General features: G+C 39.9%; 1 protein-coding gene across 6 annotated transcripts in view; it reads right to left on the bottom strand.

The window, feature by feature from the left end:
- LOC117503180 (nesprin-2) overlaps positions 1-21,158 on the bottom strand; it is a 189,943-nt gene that overhangs the window by 141,397 nt on the left and 27,388 nt on the right. For 5 of the 6 annotated variants that reach the window (XM_034162376.1, XM_034162377.1, XM_034162378.1 and 2 more), the window contains exons 1-3: positions 3,821-3,916; positions 2,714-2,917; positions 1,425-1,630 (exon numbers count right to left, since the gene is read on the bottom strand). In XM_034162376.1, the coding sequence (XP_034018267.1) occupies positions 1,425-1,630; positions 2,714-2,839 (332 nt within the window). In that variant the 5' untranslated portion in view covers positions 2,840-2,917; positions 3,821-3,916. Of the gene's footprint in view, positions 1-1,424; positions 1,631-2,713; positions 2,918-3,820; positions 3,924-4,045; positions 4,222-5,243; positions 5,403-6,233; positions 6,385-6,496; positions 6,650-8,572; positions 9,376-9,468; positions 9,620-11,551; positions 11,668-13,227; positions 13,329-15,132; positions 15,333-18,668; positions 18,872-21,158 lie in introns of those variants that run through there. The other variant, XM_034162379.1, reaches the window with a different exon arrangement.

Here is a 21,158-nt window from a genome sequence, read left to right as displayed (position 1 = left end):
CTTATAGTGTTTCTTAAATCCAGAAAGTTGCCATTTGAAATGACTTTAGTTTTGTGTCATGTCTGTGATCTGCTTTTTTTCTACAAAATTAAACAACTGAATGAACATCCTACGAGGCCGGTGATTCCATAATTATTGCCAGGGGTTGTATTATATATATATATATATATATATATATATATATATAAATAAATAAATAAAGGGACATCCTCACAGGTCATTTGAGGTGCGAGCCTCAAACGAAAAAGCTTCTGTGTGTCATTGTCAGTTAATTATTCAGCAGTTTATAGGACAAAAGGTGTAATTACAGTCATTGGGAAGAGCAGGTTTTACAACATTTGTAATTTGTGACTCATGTCATTGTCTGTTATTAATAACGTTGAACTTTGTCTGTTTGACTAAATAAACCGTTGACCTGCTGATGATTTTTCTATTCATTTACTTTTCCAAAAATAAATTGGAAAATTCACATGCCAACGTTTATTCAACTAATCCTTATACTGAAGAGACGTGGTACAACAAGGAGCTTGTGCATAAAAAATAAAATGCCAACAAATATAATAAAATACAAGCGCACCTAGAAGGACCCTTGGAACAGACACCTCCACCCAGGTCCAACAATACTGTGAGCAAAGCTTTAATCCTGATAACTCATCTATGATCAGTTTCGATCCTTGATCCTTATTGCTGACTTTTGACAATGTTCCTTAACTTTGATCCCAATCCCTGATCTTTGATCCTTATTATGAACTTTTGACAGTGTCCTTTGATCTTGCTGAACATAGATCCATGGTACCATCAAGGAGATTAGGTTTTTGTTTCCATTTGCCTGTTGTGTTTATCAGAAGGTTTTGTAAAAAATAAATAAATAAATAAATAAAAATTGTAAATAAACACAAACAACAACAAAAAAACTGATCATGATCACTTAGGTTTGACCCTGACTTTGGGTCTTTGATCCTTTTAGATGAACTCAGATCGTCATTACAGGCTCAAAGAAATCACATTAGACAACAAAGATCAAAAGTATGATGAGGATCAGGATCTAATTTTGAAGTTCAAATATGAGGCAGGATCAGGATCAAAGGTCAATAATCAATGACAGGAAACAGCACTTGATCCAAGTCTGTACTACACTTTTCTGATGTATTTATAGAGTCCAGGTCTACCTTTACACACAATTCTATTGAAATCACTCATTTCTTTTGAAATATCCTACAGAATAACTAATAGGCACATGGTGGGAGATGCTTTTTTCTTGTACGCCATTTCTGGCTTTTGTTCGTACAGAACCTTTTAATAAGAATGACTGTTTTCTAACTAAGGACCACCGGATTCCAAACATCCCAACACTGTAGCCATGTTTTACTCATATTATCACACCGTTTGCATGACAACAGCTGAATGAAAGAGTTCTCCATCACCTGCTGACAGCCTCGATGTCTCTCCGAGTCTGTTCTTCCACCTGTGACAGGAGCTGCCACGCGGCTCCAACGTCCTCCTGCAGCCGGATTCCGTCAGCGGTCAGGGTCTGCAGGTTCTCTGGACTAGCTATAGAGGACATCACATGCAGATCATCCAGAAGGCTCTTTGCCTGCTCATCCTGCATTTGGAGCTGATAGGATACTTCCTACATACAGACAGATGGACAGAAAAAAAAATGTCTCTTCATACGAAGGCGGTGCTTATTAACATTTCTAAAACGTTAAGGATTCATTGGGCACCATTCAGTCTGAATGTTCTAATGTTGCCTCACATTACTAGGAGGCCCATCATACATTGCTGTCTCTACTTGATTAGATGTAGTTGGAGAAACCAGCCTACATCAGAACACTCACTATATACCAAAGTCGGATAGGAACCTACTACCCAACCATTACTGGAGAACATATTAGAAGAAAACGAACAAGTACAGGGTGACCCAAAAAAACAGAACCCATAAAAGTTTTAATAAACCCTATAAAGGACTTTCAAGGTCAAGGTCAACTTTATTGTCCCATTAGGGAAATTTGTCTTGGGCATTGCACTACATTATTGCTTCACAGGGCAGAGAACAATTAAAAAGGACTTTACACTTCAGTCTGTGTACAATCATCCCCCAAACTTTCAGTCATCTTGGTTGCTTTGCATAAAAGTCATGTTTTTTCAAAAATATGACCCCGACGTCATGTCAACCAAGACGATTGGAACAACTGTATTCACCTACATGTCTTGGTCAACCAAGACCAAGACATGTTCTTGCTTGGAGGCCTATTTTGCCAACAAATCATACCATTTAGAGCGTATTTTGGAAAAACATGACTTTTGTGCAAAGCAACCAAGCGACCTTTGTAGGATTTATTAAACATTTTCTGAGTTCTGTGTTTTTTGGGTCATCCTGTAGAAGGGATACCATTTTGATATACTAAGCTACCACAATCTGTCGTGTAATCCATGTTTTTACAGGAAATTTCAGTTTTGATCCAGAATCAAATTTATTGCCAAGTTCTCACATACAAGGAATTTGATCTGGTGTCATCGGTAGAGACCCTACCATCAATGAGCGATGCTACGAGATGTGGATCATCATTTCTGAAGAATGCAATGTGCATGAGGGGTGCATGTGAGTGCACAGGGCAAGTGCTGTGAGAGCTTAAAAAATATTCTAAATATAATGGGTGTTAATGACCACTGCACTGCAGAGCCTGTATCAGACTGTATAAGACACACTTACTTTTAATTTGGTGAGAACGTCTGCAGCATCTGAGCCCCTGACTCCGAGGAGGACGTCCTGAATCATCTGGAGGGAACTGGAGCACTCAGCCATCTTTTTAGTGATTTGTCCCTTCACAGCCACCATCTGTCTGTAAACATCCTCTGCTTCACTAAAGACCTCCTTTACCTGCTCCAGTTTCTTCCTCGTTTGAGCCTCCACCACCTAGACAGAAAGAAAAAGCACTCACGACACCTGATCACCAACTTACAGAACACTGAGGTCTAAAGGAATCTATTGACATTAAAATTATATTGTGATTAGTTGTGCAACCACAGTTCAATGGGTAGAACAGGTGATCCTTCAGTCAGTGTTTAGAGGTTGATCTTACTGATCTTCAGAATCCTCCATGTCTACAAGACCTTGTATTGGTTTATTGTCCAACGATTCCCATCCGCGTGGACGAGAAATTACCTTATTGTATTTGTCAAGATGTATTTCATTGATTTTTGCCATCAAAACTCTTCTAAAATCCGAATAATTGCTGTCCTCGTCCCTGCACGTTCATTCGTGCCTTTGTTTCTTCTCGATTGGTTTGGCACTATATGAATAAAATTAATTGAATTTAACAGATGGTTTTTACCCATTTTCAAAGGTCTACATTTGGCAAAAGCATGCACAGAAAAGCTCCATTTGTGCGGAAATTGATTGATTGACTGACTGACATGATGATAAGAGAACAAGCCGGCATTTTTCAGGATTTAACAGGAAGACAAAGGACAGGAAGGAGAGGAAGTGTAGTAGCCAGTAACCGAGTAGCAAGCAGTATTTCTGGTATTTATATTTGTGTATTTATATTTATTACTGCAAATTGTTTTTACTTTCACTTTTGTTGTTTTTACTTTCACAAAGCTACGCTGTGTGCTTCTTACCCTGTGTGCTGCTATACAATGCTGCTGGAACCTCAATTTCGCAGAGGGAGTCTTCCCAAGGGATCAATAAACTTCTATCTAATCTAATCTTCTTAAGATACAGATGTTTTAATGAATGGCACCATGTTATAGTAGGACTGTAAATACATTGTGTTGCATTGGATGCAGTGCAAACCACAGTGACATGCTTTTATACCTGCAGCTCCAGGGGGCGCTCTGTACTTTGTAGCAGTGATTGAATCGCAGTGGTTCTACAGCAGAAACGATCCAAACTCTCTTCTTGCTGAAGGATCTCATTTCTGGAAATGGTATCAAGTGATCGTTACTTCAAGAAATGATAAAAAAAAAAACTTTAGCGATAGTTCAGTTTTCATAAGAAGCTTTGAGCGAGTACGAACTTAATAGAACAGTAAACACAGACTTGTTTACCTGCAGGTCCCTGATTTCATCCTCAGTCTGAAATGACGGAGTCTGAGAAAATCCTGCAAGTTTATGGATAGTCCAGCTTTCCACCTCCGCTCCCAGCTGGAGAACGCCATCCCACAGAGTCAGGCTGAGGCCAAGGCTGTCCAGATGACAGTCTGTTCTTTCCGATACCTGGAAGAAATTCAGTTCAAAGTAATTATGATTGCTCGCTTCTTAAATATGTTTGTATGGGATCAGCAAAGCAATCAGAGTCATGAAATTACCTCAGCCAAGAAATCCGTGGATTTCTTTGACAATTAGATATTTCAAAGTGGGCGTGAACGCATTTCAATGAAATTTTATGGAGAGGTTGATCTTGGGTCCAAGGAACAGTTGTTAAATTTTGATTAAGATCCAGATCAAGAGTGGGATAAAGCCTTGATCTCTTGCTGAGATAGGGTACAGCCCCCCCCCCCCCCGTAAATCTTTAACTCGAATAAGTGGATTTGGAAAATTGATGGATATCTTTGATCTCTGATCCTGATTCCTTTGATGCTACTATCCAGATTACTGATTGATTAACTGAGGAATCAGGATCAAAGGTCAGAGTGTTGCCCTCGATCCTGATTACAAGATCAAAGTAAGGCAGGTCAACAAAAGGCAATGAAAACATAGCCTCCTTGCTGACATTCAAAGAATAAAATGAGTCATCAGCATCAACGATCATGGAAGTTCAGCTCTCAGAATGTAGGTCCTGATCAAGATCAGGATCAAAGTTCAGCTCTCATAATGTAAGGTCCTGATCCAAGGTTAGACATCAGGATCAACATTCAGCAATTAGGATGTCAAGTCTAGATCAAAGATTGGAATCAAATCTAAGATACTGTGGTTAAGGATCTGAATTAAAGATCAACTATCAGGGTCAAAGCCCAGGATCCAAAATCAGCATCAAATGTGAACAATTAGGATGAAAGATCAGTGATTAATGATGAGTAATTAGGAATAATGTTTGGAATCAGGATGGAGAATATTAGGATCAAAGTCATATCACTGCATCAGATCAAAGGAAATAAAAAAAGAGAATCTCAAAGACAAACAGATAAACGTGTGGGTGTCTGGGTATAACAGGATTAGAGGGCCTGCTGCTTTAGTGGCGCAGCACACACCATGGAATGGCACTCTAGCTGATAAAGGTGCTGACGTGTTAAACTCACATCTAGCCAGTGGTCCATGAGGGAATCTGCTTCCTCCTCAAATGGGATGAGAGCACATCCTGGTATCTTCTGTAAATGGGTTTGAAGCTGCCTGCAGATGTTGCGAACTTCCTCTATGTTGTCTGCAAGAGCTTTGAGCTCCGCCTTTGTTTCCTGGAGCTAAAAAAAAAGACATTAAATACTCACTTCATCAACATGTTAGTAAGGAGTAAGTAAATCATGGACATTGGACCACTAAGCTGAGCTTCAAGTTGACATTATTTTCATTTTCACCATTTTTAATAAAACTAGACAATTGTACCCGTGGTCATGAAAATGTTAAGGGCTGATAGGTAGACTATCATTAGTGATGCTGAGGAGCTTCAATAAGAATGAGTGCATCTTGTTTAGGATAGAATATGCTGGAAACAATACAATTCATTAACTGGTGGAAAGCTGACCTCTGACCCCAATTACCCTGGTCTTAATGCAACTGACTGACTGACCAAAGGTTTGACTGTTGGCTGACTTTGCCAGGGCAATTTCAGAATACACCTACATATGTGAGGAAAGTGTGATCCAAATAGGCATGAAAATCAAATTTCTTGACCCCAGTGACCTTTTTAAAATGAACCCATGAAGAGCAATTCTGGGGTTAACATTCATCCACATGCCAAGTTTGTTAGAAAACAGCCAAAGAACATGTGAGGAACTGGCCAAAACACCAGGCAGACAGATACAGTATGTCTTTGACCCTAATGATTGACATTTGGCAAATTTGACCTCACCTGAAGAAGTCGTGAATCTTCAAATGTGTGCCGAGTTTGTTACAAGTCACAATTATAAAAAAAAAAAAAAAAAAAAAAAAAAAAAAGACCTTTGCCTCCAATGGCCATGATTTATGTCAAAAACACCTTCATCCACCTGCCAAGTTTGGCAAAAATTGGTCATAGGAACAAACAATCAAACGTTTCTAATATTATAGGCTGGTGATTAAAAGGTGCAGTGTACCTTGGAGTGCAGCCTCTGCAGGTTTTCTTTCCCCACGTAGGATGACTGCTCACTGATTGCGCTTTCGGCCCTCTGCACTGTAGCACCGATCTCACCTCGCATGCACTGAAACCTCTTCAGCAGTTCGGTGAGGACGCAACACTGGTCCAGCCTGCGTGGTGTCCATAACACACAAACGCATCACACTCTGCCGTGCACGCCCACACACCGATGATCACCATGAAAAGGCTCGGAAAAGGTCCCATGAAAAGGTCTCTCTTTACCGATCAGTCAGGGCTTTTGTCACCTCATCACAGAGCTCATCCACCGCTCGGTCTGGACTCTCGCCGGAAAGGTCCGACTGGAATGATGTAACTTGTAAGTGGTGAGAGAAGAGGCCGGTGACGCGGTTCTGCAGCCGTGTCAAAGTACGCATCCTGCAGAGAAATGATCAGAGCTCTCTGAGATCAGTAGACAAGGAAAAATTAAGGAGGCATGTGTGCTTGAAAGCAGTGGCAGATCCAAAGGTTTTTCATTTTCAGGTTTACTATGATTGATATATAGGAGATGGAGACCATGGTGTGACCCAAATTAGCACAACCATGGTCAAGTCACCTTCAGGGAGGTGCCCATCCCTGAAATAGGCATGTGGTAGGCTGGTCTGCACCACCTGCAGTCAGTTGCACAGTCACACAACGATAAAACAACCATAAACCAGAGTCTGACAGAGAGTTGCGTGCTACAACTGTGTGACTGAACGTTGCCAAGTTACATGCAATCTCTATGACAGAATACAGAAAATTACTGTAACAAATAGGGGAACAGCACAATTCTGTTGCTGTCTGTTGTTTCAGTGGTCCAGAGTTGACTCTGCACACTCCCATATAGTGTACCACAAAGAACGCAGGAGCTCTGACCAAATTAGTAGTTAGTAGAGTTATGTAGGCGGGAAAGGCTTCATATGTTGAGATAGGGTGAAGTATTTAGTGCCAGAAATCCTCAGTCATTTTGTACTGCAGTGAAGTTGCTTTGATATTGAATGTTAGATGTTTGTCACATAAAAACACTGAGCTTGCAACACCTGACAAATTTATGCAAGACCATATGTGATGTATTCATACAAGCACATGATACGCGTTTCAAGGTCTTGTACTGAATAAAAATGTGTAGATGACTTTCCAAGGTCACTCCAGGTCAATGATCATGACAACAAAAGAAAGGCAGTATAGGATTTCATATTAGTATATAATAGTAATCAGCATAGGCCTATCTTTAACCATCCATCTATCCATCTATTTTCTAAACCCGCTTATTCCAGTTAAGCCTTTCCGGAGCCTATCACAGCAGTCAATAGACAAGAGGCGGGACACACCCTTCCTCAAAATAGCCATTTGCAATATACCCTACTATATATAAGTATCAAGCCCAAATTCTGACCTTTGCCAGTGACCTTGAATTTCAACCAGTTTTTCCTCAAAGTAAAATTACTTTGTCCTTGACTGGCATCAAGTTTAAAGGATTTGGATTAAAAAAAATGTCCATTTTGCTCTCCTTCCATGTTATGTTATAATCCACTTCCAGTGAACTGGTTTCCCCACAGAACATTCTATTGGTTTCTCTGTGTTGTTTCTCTTTAGATTTACTTTCAGTTTCCTTTTTGTTTTGTTTTCTCTCTCATCCTCACCATGATCACTGTTTATTTTTTATTCCTACGCAATTCTGTTTTTTATTGTTATTCCGTCTTTTCATTGTTCCCTCATGTACTGGTGCTTCTGAATTTAAATCTCAGAGCCCTTGTGTTCTTGTGCTTTCACAGTTAAAGGATATGCAGCCTTTAATGTTACATGTCCTCTGCCAGATCATCGTGGTACATTCCACTTTCTCACATCCCTCTCAAGTTTCTAGTGTTCTTAGTGAGCAATCCTAGTGTTCTAGTATTATCATTATTTGACCTATCTTACATACTTTAACCTCTGAGCTTGCCTAATGGATACTGTAAGCACTGTTGGACTGCATCTGTGAAACTGACCCACCACCTGCTCTCTTGCTTTACCGTCAAAGACGGCTATCCAATAACCTGCTTTACTGTGTAACAAACATTGCCTGGACTCCATCTGGAGTCCTCAAGAACAAAGTTACTGTTCTCTGTCTAGGAAATAAATGCTGATGAATCCATTCATCATTGTCGCTGTAAGGGGGTACACAGTCTGGTTTGTGACACCCCGGATACCGTAGCGTGACCCAGGTTGCCCAGTTCCAAGGCACTGAGCAAAACCCAAGAACAGCAGAAAACCGTGTGTTCGGCACAAAACTCTCAAACGTTATTTCTATATTTTGGGATCAACCGATCAGTGTGATACCTCTGCTGGACAGCTGGTAGTGTGGGCTCCTGGAGTTCCAGCTGCTCCGCTGCACCTCCTATCTCCCTCAGAGCTCCCAACAAGGCAGCTTTCCTTTCAGTCCAACTCTCCTTCTCTCCATCTAAACTTCTTCTCTTCCATGCCTCAACCCGCAAGCGTCCTTTAGCGGTTTGTCTCTGAGGCGCGTGCGTCTGGGTCTTGTCACTCTCTCGATGCCATCGACTCCCTGATTTCTTCTGCGTTCCACCTGCATGTTCCTGGAAATCCTCTTTCTGTTTTGCATCCACAGCGGGTGAAACATCATCAAGCTGGACATCATCTTTGCGCTCACTCTTCTTGGCTTCTGTCAGTTCTTTCTCCACGGTTCCAAACTTTCGGGATAGTGACATCACCAAATCCTGGCATGTGACTGGGGCCCTGTCTCTGCACAGAGCCATACCTGCTGCCTTTATGAGGCGGTCAGCACGGTCAGATTGCTCTCCAGCAGTCTGCAAACTCTGCTGCACCGCTGCCTGCCAAGAATGTCTCTGCTGTTCCCAGACCTCCTCCTTTTGCTGCCTGCAGGGATCCTGGTTTGCCAGCAGGACCAGGATCTTGATTTCTCCGACTGTGGACAGAAAGAGGTCCAGAGCCAAAACAGCTGACTGAACCTGGTCCAGCCGGCGTCTGAGCTGCTCCACATGAGCCGTGTTGTAGCCGACGACCTGGTAGAAGGATGCATTGGATGCAGATTCTGGTTCTCTATCTGTTGTGGTTCCGGGTTCTGATGCTTCTCTCATTTCATGCAGTGTGACACCCATCTCCTGAAAAACATGATTTAGTTACTATCTGGATTTTTTTTACTCTTTGGAACAAATCTATTAGCAGTTTATAAAAGAAAGAAAGAAAAGTGATACCATTAAATCAGGTAACACTTTAGGATCCGCGACCATCAGGGAGGAGATGTCCAGGGGCTCGCTGGTGATCAGGTTCAGCTTCTCTGTAATCAACGCCACCCGATCTTCAGCAGAATCCATCAGGTCTGCAGTGTTCTCAACAAAGGCCACACTGGCACCAACACAAAAAACATGAGTCCAGTACACTGCTGTGCAAAAGTTTTAGGCACCCTGCTTTTGCCGCATGTGATTCATTTTTTTAAAAGTAGGAAACATATAAAACAGAAGACAATACATGACAATCAGTTCTGGAGGACATAAAAGTAAAAATGAATCTGTCAGCATCCACCATAGACAGGACTGGTCAAATCCTCGCAGTATTATGTAAATGAAAACGAGCAGTCTTAGCCGCCTCTCAAATATTCAGATCACAAGACAGTGATGGATCCAAGATCACGCCAAGATTCTTAACTCTTCCACAGTCATAAATAACAGTCACCCAAAAACAACAAAAATTAACCATAAAAAAGTCTCTCTTTAGAGGGAGCAATAATAATCACCTCAGTCTTATGAGTTCAAAGGTGACAAATATAAAGACATCCAGCTTTTCACTGCAGTCACACAAGCCAAAATATGTGCAATCTGAGCCCCATTACTGACACAAACAGACACATACAACTGCAGGTCATCACCATCGCAGTGAAACTCACAACATGTTTAACATAAAGAGAAAACAATAATGAACCCAGAACATAACCATGAGGTACACCATACCACACTGAGAAATTCAGGTGTAGTGTTATAGAAAAATATGTTGTGATCAACCAAATACATAGGATATCATGCAAGTACCTGACCAGAAATACTAAAATAGCTCTTCTAATTACAGCAACAAATTTTTTACCACACTAGCAACATCTGCCTCAGTGGATTGGTATGCACAGAACACTTACTGTATAGACTATGAAGTGCATTTTTGGACAAATACGCAAGGAGGTGCTTAACAATCACTTTCCCCCCCCCCAAAATGTTTGGGGAAAAAAAAAAATCAGATGAACTGGAAATAGGTCTACAATTTACCAACTATCCCAGGTCCAAAGTGGGTTTCTTGAGAAGAGGCTTTATCACAGCACCCTTGAAGCTAACAGGAACACTTCCAGTGGTAAGCAACAGATTGACAATATTCAACAAATAAAGAAATTCTTCACAAAAAACAAGTGGGACATTTAGCACCAATCACAATCTTTGACAGATTCAATAATGAAATGGTATCAAAACCAGAAAATGACTGAAGAAATCAGAGACGCCACATGAAAATACAAAAAAAAAAAAAAAGAAATAAAATGTTCCTGATATGGCTACATAAGACAGATGAATTTTATTTTTATTTTTAATATTTTAAAAATAAGATTAGGCTTAAAACTTTCCTTTTTGCTAAAGCTTATAGTTAGGGCTGGATCAGGTGACCCTGAACCATCCCTTAGTTATGCTGCTATAGACTTAGACTGCTGGGGGGTTCCCATGATACACTGAGTGTTTCTTTCTCTTTTTGCTCTGTATGCACCACTCTGCATTTAATCATTAGTGATCGATCTCTGCTCCCCTCCACAGCATGTCTTTTTCCTGGTTCTCTCCCTCAGCCCCACTAGTCCCAGCAGAAGACTGCCCCTCCCTGAGCCTGGTTCTGCTGGAGGTTTCTTCCTGTTAAAAGGGAGTTTTTCCTTCCCACTGTCGCCAAGTGCTTGCTCACAGGGGGTCGTTTTGACAGTTGGGGTTTATATATATGTATATATACACACACACACACACACACACACACACAGTGATACAGTGTTGGGAAGGTTACTTTATATATAAAGGTTACACTTGTATAAGATTCTGAAACGACACCAAACCTGTCACCAACACAACAATATTCAGAATAAAGAATAAGTGAACATGGTTTGAGCAAAAGCAGATAAATGTACGTCCATAAACAATATTTTAAATGTTGCTGTTCCAAGAATCTTTCTAAAGAAATGTTTAAATCCATTTCATTCTTTGATGATGATCAGTTTTTGAATTAAGCAGAATCTAAAGTGGCTCCTGGGACACGAACCCATACCTTTCCGGTCCTTTCGGTTCTGAGCAGTGCTCTTCCCGCGGTCGGCCCCCTGACTGGCTGATGACGCTGCACTCTGCCTGTTGCTCGGTCTGTGCGTTGTCACCCGCGACAGTCACCTGGGTGATGAGAGAACCATGTGGTAACAGTGTGGCACAGCACATGAGAGATGATGGCGCATTGAACCTATCCAATTACTGAGGATTAGAGCCCTACAGCTGGCGTCGCCACTCACAGCCAATCACAGTGCTGCATTCGTTTCTGGCAACAGAGGATTAGGGGAAGACTATATGGATGTACTCATGTCATGATATTTACATTCAACTGGACAAAATACACAAATTATACAAAATATTACTTTTCGCAGATGTCAAATTCAAAGCTGCAAAGGCAAAACAACATGTAATTCAGTAACCCTCGGCATCTGCAAGTGCTCATATCAACAAGAACAGCTGCGACAGTAAGTCCACATATGAAGAACAGGCTCCAGCAATGTTTCAAAAGAATATAAATGGATTTGACTGAAATTTGTTGCTACAGAAAGACTTTGATCTTGATCAGAATCAAAAAGTACATTCTGCCATTAACTTTACTCCTCATTCATTTGAGCCTAATTCTCCCTTTGATCTTTTAACTGAGATATTGACTACTTTGATCCTGTAATGAATATCAACTAATCCACAATCCTGATTTACGACCCACAGGCAGAAACAAAAACATGGCCTCTGTGTGAGGATCAGTATTAAGGATCAAAGATAATCAGACATCAGGAGCAAAGCCTCTTATGATATTAGATCAGTAATCAAGATAAAAGATCAACAATCAGATTAAAAGCAAGGGAGTCTGATCAAAGACCATCAACCACAATCAAAGATGAGTGCCATCATCAAAGGTCATCATTCAGGATTAAAGAAGAATGACTGTGATGAAAGGTCAGGGTCCACGTTTAGCAATCATATCTAAGTTCAGTAATCAGGATAAAAGATCAAGATCAGATTAAAACAAGGGAGACCAATCAAAGACCATCAACCACAATCAAAGATGAATGATCATGATCAAAGATCAGGGCCAATGTGTAGTAATCAGATCTAAGGTTAGTAATCGGGATGAAAGATCAAAATCAAATTAACAACAAAGCAGCAAGATCAAAGTCCATCAATCAGGATTAAAGTACAGTAATCATGATCAATCACGGTCAAACTTTAGCAATCAGAGCTAAGGTCAATAATCAGGCTAAATATAAAGATTAGATTAAAGACAAGGGAGTGGGATCAAACATAATCAATCACAATCAAACATGAGTGAACATGGTCAAACATCAGGGTCAAAGTTCACCAATCAGAATCTTACAGGTCATACAATGTTACAATTTGGGATTAAAGATGTGGGATTCACATAAAAGGTTAGCAATCAGGATGAAAGACGCTCAAAGATAAGGATCAAATTTCAAACAGTAGTATCTTTAGTCATTAAAAATTGTAAAACCTTAAAATCTGAATTAAAGTTGGAGTAAGAATCAAAGGGTAGTAATCATAGCTAAGAATGTTAGATCAAAGGAAAAACTGCCACTGTAGGAAAAAAGAAATAAAAGGAAAATGTGAACAGAAATGCAAACAGAGGGCTGTTGGATCTTCTTAGAGAGGTATTGGCTCTTGGAGTGCGAACATTGGATTACGAACCTGCATACACTCATCAGATGAGGCCATATCATTGGCGTACTGCAGAAACTGGGCCACATAAGTCATAATAGACTTCTCATCTGGTTCTTCAACGTCAACATCTGGAGTGCAGGAAAATACAGAGTAGTCATTTATTGTTGTTCAATATAGCATCAATCCAAGCAAGAAGTTCCCTCAATCACACACAATGACAGAACCCTAACTGTTCAGAAGATCAGAATTCATCTGCAATTAATTTTGGACATTATATTGACATTAAAAGTTGGTGCAGTTAGCATTAGTATAAGTTGTCACCCATTAGCATGTGCAGTCACACTAACCACATCCTTAATGGTTAGTGTCAGGTGCTAACCATGACCATTACCCTTGATCTTTCAGTAACATTTACCAAGATCTGACATCAAGAAGACTCTGCCTCCACTCCTCCTTCATGGGGCAGAGGTGATGGGAAAACTTGTGTGGTTAACTGTAAACACAATATCTCAAAAAGTTGAGGATGGATTTTGAGGAGATTTTGTATGAAGATGCTCTTTGTGCAAATGAAAAGTTGATCACATTTTGTTAGTAATGTGACTCTGCCCACTGCAGAGTGTTACCCAGTCTATAAATACCTTGATGACAACAAAACAGTTTAATTTTGTCCACCACATTTCTTGCTGAAATGCCATTTTTTTCCATATCTTTGATGATCATTGCTGGATGTGAGTGAATATTAACTAAATATCTTTTCAAGAGACTTTTGCATCTATAAAATTATTATAATGTGTAAATATACATATGACATCTCTGTTTTCCACCATAAATTACATTTAATCTCTAGTAGGACAGGTACACAACATTTTACGTGCAGTGATAAGCTATATTTATAGTTGGCGTTAAACTTGGACAAAAATGAAGGATCGATTTTAATTTTAAAATGTCAAGATTTATTCTTGATTCATTGTTACAATATTGAATACAATAAATTTAGTTGATAGAAATGTGATATATGGTTTTGGCATTTGGACAGTTTCACTGTTCAGTCACTGACTTGTTACATATGCACCTAAGATGATTTTAATGGGTAACATCTTTCAGAATACAAAAAAGAAGTAAAACTATTAGAAACTTTAATCATTCACATATACTGTTTCATTCATGAGATATGTCAATTTTGATTTTTTCCATTCCTGTAGGCAGTCATCTTGGATTTTGATGGGCTCATCAGCGAATTTTGAAGCGTACCCCAATATGAACGTTCTTGCCATGTTTCATGATTGTAAGATCCTTGGGTGGCACAGTGGCGTGTCGTGTCGGTTCCCTCTGGGTGTTCCAGCTTCCTTCCACTTCCAAAGACATGCAGGGCTGGTGAATTGGACACTGTCCAGGGTGTACCCTGCCTAAGCCTCATCACTGCAGGGATAGACTCCATCCCCCTTGTGACCTATTGACTGGAGAAATAAATGGTAAATGGACTGCATTTATATAGCGCTTTTCCATCTGCATCAGACGCTCAAAGCGCTTTACAATTATGCCTCACATTCACCCCGATGTCAGGGTGCTGCCACACAAGGCGCTCACTACACACCGGGAGCAATCGGGGATTAAAGACCTTGCCCAAGGGCCCTTAGTGATTTTCCAGTCAGGCGGAGATTTGAACCGAGGATCTTCTGGTCTTAGTCATCTTCTGGTCTAACCACTAGACCATCACCTCCCCTGTTGTTATCTTAAATACTTGCTTGCCTACATAACTGCCATTGAGGACATTGAGTTGCCAATGGGTGGTGGATGCGTCAACACCATGCTGCCACATGTTAACATCAGCTGGCAGAGGCAGTCATGGCATTCATCATTATTCTTCTGGTGAATGTATGCACTCTTCATCATGTTGTAAAAGACTTTTTAAAGGTTTGTTAAAAGTCTTACCCTCAGGCTCCAGCAGGCGGGCAATGTGGAGCTCCTTCTCAGCTAGGTCAAAGGCTTCTTCCAGGTTTTCCTTGTTGCTTCTGGACTGGACTAGTGATAGATCAGCCAGGTTTGGTCGAAGAGAGCACAGAATGGCTAAGAACACCTCTCCACTTCTCCAGCTTGACCTAAAGTCCTTCACGCTGATAGAACAGCCCACCCTACGGACAAATGGGCAACAAAACAACAAAGATTAGAGTTTCTTGGTGTATCCATTTACACCTGTTCGTCATTACATGAAAACTAACAATATGACAATATTCAATGATTGACCATTGAACAGAAACCTTTTATGAATTCAGTCAGAATGGAACGGTTGAATCTAATCAGATCTTCAGTCGTATGACATTATGTAGAAAAATAATACCTAATGGCCAATAAAATGCTCAATTAGACTGCTGTCAACGCGCAACTGTCTACCCATGCTCGATCAATGATGTACAATCAATCATGTCAGCGCATAAATGGACAGGAAATTTTCTACATCTTAGATTATACAAGTACGTGTAGATTGTATAGATTCCGTGGGCCAGTAGGGGTCATAACTACCACTCGGCGAAGCAAATACAAACTATATTTTTCTGAAAGTTATACATCTCTAGAGTCCATTTCAGTATGATAGCAATCAGTATTGAGCCGGGTTTTGGTTTTACAGCCTTTTTTGAGCAAAATTTTAAATTTCTGGGAAAAATGTGTTGACACTCAAAAAAAAATAGATATCCTTTTTTTTTATGAGTGTCAACACATGGTGGCAAACATTTGGAATATTCCCCTTCCGTCAGAATCTGTTATTTGTAAATTTGTTTTGGGGCTTCTTGTAAAAGTGTTCTGCTATTTGTAAAAAAAAAAAAAAAAAAAAAAAAATTTTAAAAAATTGCACTTCTCAGCCACCGTAATATGCAATACAACAGTTTTCTAATCATACTAAATATCAAGGCTAATGTTCAAACATTTGCAAAATTGTCTGGTTGTCTTGTTAATTGTTTTAAATGATTCAACATGAAAAAAAACCCTGCAAAAACTATGTTCCAAATTGAAGAATTATTCTTTTATTTGAGGCATTTTCAGGGTAGAAATAATTATTTCTTTAAATGTTGCTTAAAGCTAAAATAAATGTTTTTGTCCTCTTCCCAATTGCCCGATTTGCATTTTGTTGAAACTCAAATTACAAGCTTTCAGCGTACAAGGTTTTTAAGACAACAGAAAGCGTCTTCTTGGGAAAACAGAGAAGATGGATTTAGTGTATTTGTAACCGCCATCTTGGATACTAGTGGCCATATTGGATTTAGTATTTTTTGTGTGTGTGTGTGTGTGTGTGTGTGTGTGTGTGTGTGTGTGTGTGTGTGTGTGTGTGTGTGTGTGTGTGTGTGTGTGTGTGTGTGTGTGTGTGTGTGTAGAATTTAACATTAAATATTATATTTAGTATGTGACAAGAATGACATTTAGAACTCTGTTTACCATTTTGTGTGTTTAAATGCAAAAATGTTATTTAACAAAAAAAAAAGAACTTGCTAGGTGTCACTTTGAAAGGTTGCAAATTCAAGATACACAATCTCAGTGATCATGATGAAAGAAACTCCAGCAATACATAGTTTTCAGAAAAATATTGTCATCATCATCCCCCCAAGTGGTAGTTATGAGCTGGATTGAGCTGGTCTGGCTATGTAGTGTAAAGGTGATGGGAGTCTATGACTCCCCCTGGACAGGGTGCAAATCTGACAAAGGCGACATCTCCATCCAAGGTCATTTACAGCTCAGTCCATTTACAGCTGGATATAGGCAACTGAGTCACTGATGTGTTTTATCCAAGGACACACACAGGCAGCTTGACTGGAAACTGAACCCAGGTCTACATATAGTATTAGTAGCTACCTGATCAACCAGGTACAAGGTCTACAAGGTTCTATAAGGTGTAGGAAGAGGTGGAGGTACAGAGAACAGAATTAATCTGCTCTCACTCTGTTATTCAGAGTGTCTTTCCTGCTGTAATTTGAGCAGAAAAAAAAAGACCAATAAATGTCATGTTTATGACACCCGGGACTACTGCTGACATGGAACTGTGCAAGTCAACAGGAACTGCTTTTTAATGTGTCAAAGCTGTCAGTCTGATCATATCAATCAATACATACAGTAGTGTTCAGAATAATAGTAGTGCTATGTGACTAAAAAGATTAATCCAGGTTTTGAGTATATTTCTTATTGTTACATGGGAAACAAGGTACCAGTAGATTCAGTAGAATCTCACAAATCCAACAAGACCAAGCATCCATGATATGCACACTCTTAAGGCTATGAAATGGGGCTATTAGTAAAAAAAAGTAGAAAAGGGGGTGTTCACAATAATAGTAGTGTGGCATTCAGTCGATCAGCTCCAGGATGATCAAAGACAGTCTGGAGTTACCTGTAAGTGCTGTGACAGTTAGAAGACGCCTGTGTGAAGCTAATTTATTTACAAGAACCCCCCGCAAAGTCCCTCTGTTAAATAAAAGACGTGCAGAAGAGGTTACAATTTGCCAAAGAACACATCAACTGTCCTAAAGAGAAATGGAGGAATATTTTGTGGACTGATGAGAGTAAAATTGTTCTTTTTGGGTCCAAGGGCCGCAGACAGTTTGTGAGACGACCCCCAAACTCTGAATTCAAGCCACAGTTCACAGTGAAGACAGTGAAGCATGGTGGTGCAAGCATCATAAGGGCATGTTTCTCCTACTATGGTGTTGGGCCTATATATCGCATACCAGGTATCATGGATCAGTCTGGATATGTCAGAATACTTGAGGAGGTCATGTTGCCTTATGCTGAAGAGGACATGCCCTTGAAATGGATGTTTCAACAAGACAATGACCCCAAGCACACTAGTAAATGAGCAAAATCTTGGTTCCAAACCAACAAAATTAATGCCTTGCAGATGTGAAGAAATCATGAAAAACTGTGGTTATACAACTAAATACTACTTTAGTGATTCACAGGATTGCTAAAAACACAGTTTGAACATAATAGTTTTGAGTTTGTAGCGTCAACAGCAGATGCTACTATTATTGTGAACACCCCCTTTTCTACTTTTTTTTTTTTACTAATAACCCAATTTCATAGCCTTAAGAGTGTGCATATCATGAATGCTTGGTCTTGTTGGATTTGTGAGAATCTACTGAATCTACTGGTACCTTGTTTCCCATGTAACAATAAGAAATATACTCAAAACCTGGATTAATCTTTTTAGTCACATAGCACTACTATTATTCTGAACACTACTGTATAAAGGCGTGTATATGTGGTGTTTTTTGTTTTTGTTTTTTTAAATTGGACTCATATCAACAATACATATGGATTCCCTAATCTGGATTATTCCATTCCAACTGGATTTCAGTGCAATTTAGCCCCTAGATGTAAATTAAGATATTTAAGCAGAACACCACCTGCAGATGAAGTTAAATGATTATGTCATGCTTTTTTGTTTGTTTGCTTGTTGTTTTTAACATTTCTGTTTGAAAACAAACCTCTGGCATTGGTCCCTGGTCCACATGAGAAGAACACTCTTGGCAGATTCTTGGGGGTAGCCGTGGAGAGGCAATATCCGACCCGTTGGGACTGTGATCTGGGTTAGTGGAGCTGGATTGGCAGATCCAGAGTCCAAACCAGCCAGAGCATCACAAGAGAAACCATGAGACCTGAAGGACAGAGTGCTGGTCTGCTCTTCAATCTAAAAACAAAGTGGTGGCAAATCAGTTAATCCAGAACACTAACCTTGACATCTGGCACCTAGCTTTACAATAGTGTTGACTAGTGTATACAACTCCAAAAGAACACCAAAGAGTCCATGAGCCCAAAGTCAATTTTGCCATAATCTGCACCACTTAAGGGGAGCTGTCAATCCGACAGGGACACGTCATACTTATTCCAGAGATGTGTTACTGCAGTTGAACTGTGTCAGTCTGAACCGCGTTACAGATGTTATATTACCAGAATTTATTCTGAGGGATTTTAATTATCTGTTTTTTAACAAAGGTGATTCGATAAAAAAGAAGAGGAGAAAACGGGGAGACGAGGTGGTGTGAGGCTGCGTGTGCGTAAACAGCAGCTTACCAGGATCCCCTTGTCTGTCGTGATTATGGGGAATGTTCAGTCCCTGAGAAATAAAGTGGATGAACTTCAAGGAAATGTCCACTTTCAAAAGGACTTCAGGAACACTTGTGTCATGGCCTTTACGGAGACATGGCTTACTGAGGAAGACCGAGACGCTGATCTGCTCATCGATGGTTTTGGAGCTCTGCTTCGTCTTGATCGTCAGACTGAAGTGACGGGAAAAACGCAAGGAGGTGGGGTATGTTTGTATGTCAACAAACAATACTGCACTTCTGTGACTGTCAGAGAGAAAATCTGCACATCAGATGTTGAACTTTTATCTGTGTCATTGTGTCCTTTTTATCTGCCTCGTGAATTCCCACAACTTTTTATAACGGTACTATACATTCACCCAAAGGCAAATGCTGCCTGTGCTTCTAGTACTGTTTTTAATGTTGTTCAAAAATTGCAGTCCATTTCACCTGATGCCCCGAATTTTATTCTGGGAGATTTTAATCAAGTCTCCTTGGAAAAAACCCTAACAAACTTCTATCAATATGTTACCTGCCCAACCAGGCGTGGCAAGACTTTGGATTTATGTTATGGGTCAATTAAAGATGCTTTTAAATCACTCCCTCTTCCTCCGTTGGGTTTTGCAGATCATAATTGTGTGCATCTTCTGCCAACCTACAAGACTGTTTTAAAGAGGGGAAAAGTACAAACCAAGGAGGTTAAAGTTTGGACTGCTGATTCTGAGCTTTGTTTGCAGGAATGTTTTGACTGTACTGACTGGGACATGTTTAAGCAGTCCTCTGATAACCTGGATGAACTCACTGATGTTATATGTTCTTATGTCACTTTTGTAGAGACATGATTGTTCCCTGTAAGAAAGTTAAAATTTATCCTAATAATAGACCATGGGTCACTAAATCAGTGAAATCTTATATAAAGAAAAAGAAGGTCTTTAAAAAGGGAGTAGACTCGGACCTTCTTTTAGTTACCAAAGAGCTTAAAATAGAGATTCTTAAAGCAAAACAGACCTATAAGTCTGAGTTGGAGAAGAGGATGGCTGCTCATAATCTTGGGTCAGCTTGGTCTAGTATGAAGGCCATTGCAGGCGTCCAAAATATGGAAAGCAGCACAAATATTACTTTAAATGGCTTCAACTCAGATATTGAACTAGCTAATGCTCTTAATTGTTTTTTTAATCGTTTTAACATATCTGATTTTAGTAAGGAAACTCAGGAACTTGGTCTCAGGCTCCGTGACTCTCAACACTTCTCCCTTCACCAATGGGATATAGAAAAGCTTTTCTTAGCACAAAGGTAAATAAGAGTCATGGTCCAGATAATATCTGTGGCCATTTACTTAAATCTTGTGCAAAAGAGCTGAGTCCAGTTTTTTATTATATTTTTAACTGGTCCTTGGAAACACAGCATGTCCCCAAAGTGTGGAAAGATGCTGTTGTGGTCCCAGTTCCTAAATCTAGTAATCCTACATCCTTGAATGATTTTAGGCCTGTTGCTCTAACATCAATTTTGATGAAGATCTTTGAGAAATTGGTACGGTCGGTAATGCTAAAAAATACTATGCATGCACTCGATCCGTTACAATTTGCTTACAGGCCTAATAGAGGAGTGGAGGACGCCACACTCACTTTGCTTAATCTGCTTCTCAGGCATTTGGAGGGCAGCGGGTGTCATGCCCGGCTTTTATTTGTTGACTTCTCTTCAGCTTTTAATACAATTCAACCCTGTATTTTAACCCAAAGGCTTTTAGAACATTTTAAATTAAGTAATAATCTCGTGGGTTGGATTTTAGACTTTTTAACAAACAGAACACAGAAAGTTAGAGTGAACGGGATTTTATCAAACACAGTGTGTTCTTCTACTGGCTCGCCATAAGGGTGTGTGCTCTCACCTCTG

This window comes from Thalassophryne amazonica, chromosome 21 (assembly GCF_902500255.1).
Source record: "Thalassophryne amazonica chromosome 21, fThaAma1.1, whole genome shotgun sequence".
Classification (NCBI taxonomy): Eukaryota; Metazoa; Chordata; class Actinopteri; order Batrachoidiformes; family Batrachoididae; genus Thalassophryne; species Thalassophryne amazonica.
Note: the sequence above shows the minus strand (reverse complement) of the source record. Positions and strands in the feature narration are given on the sequence as shown.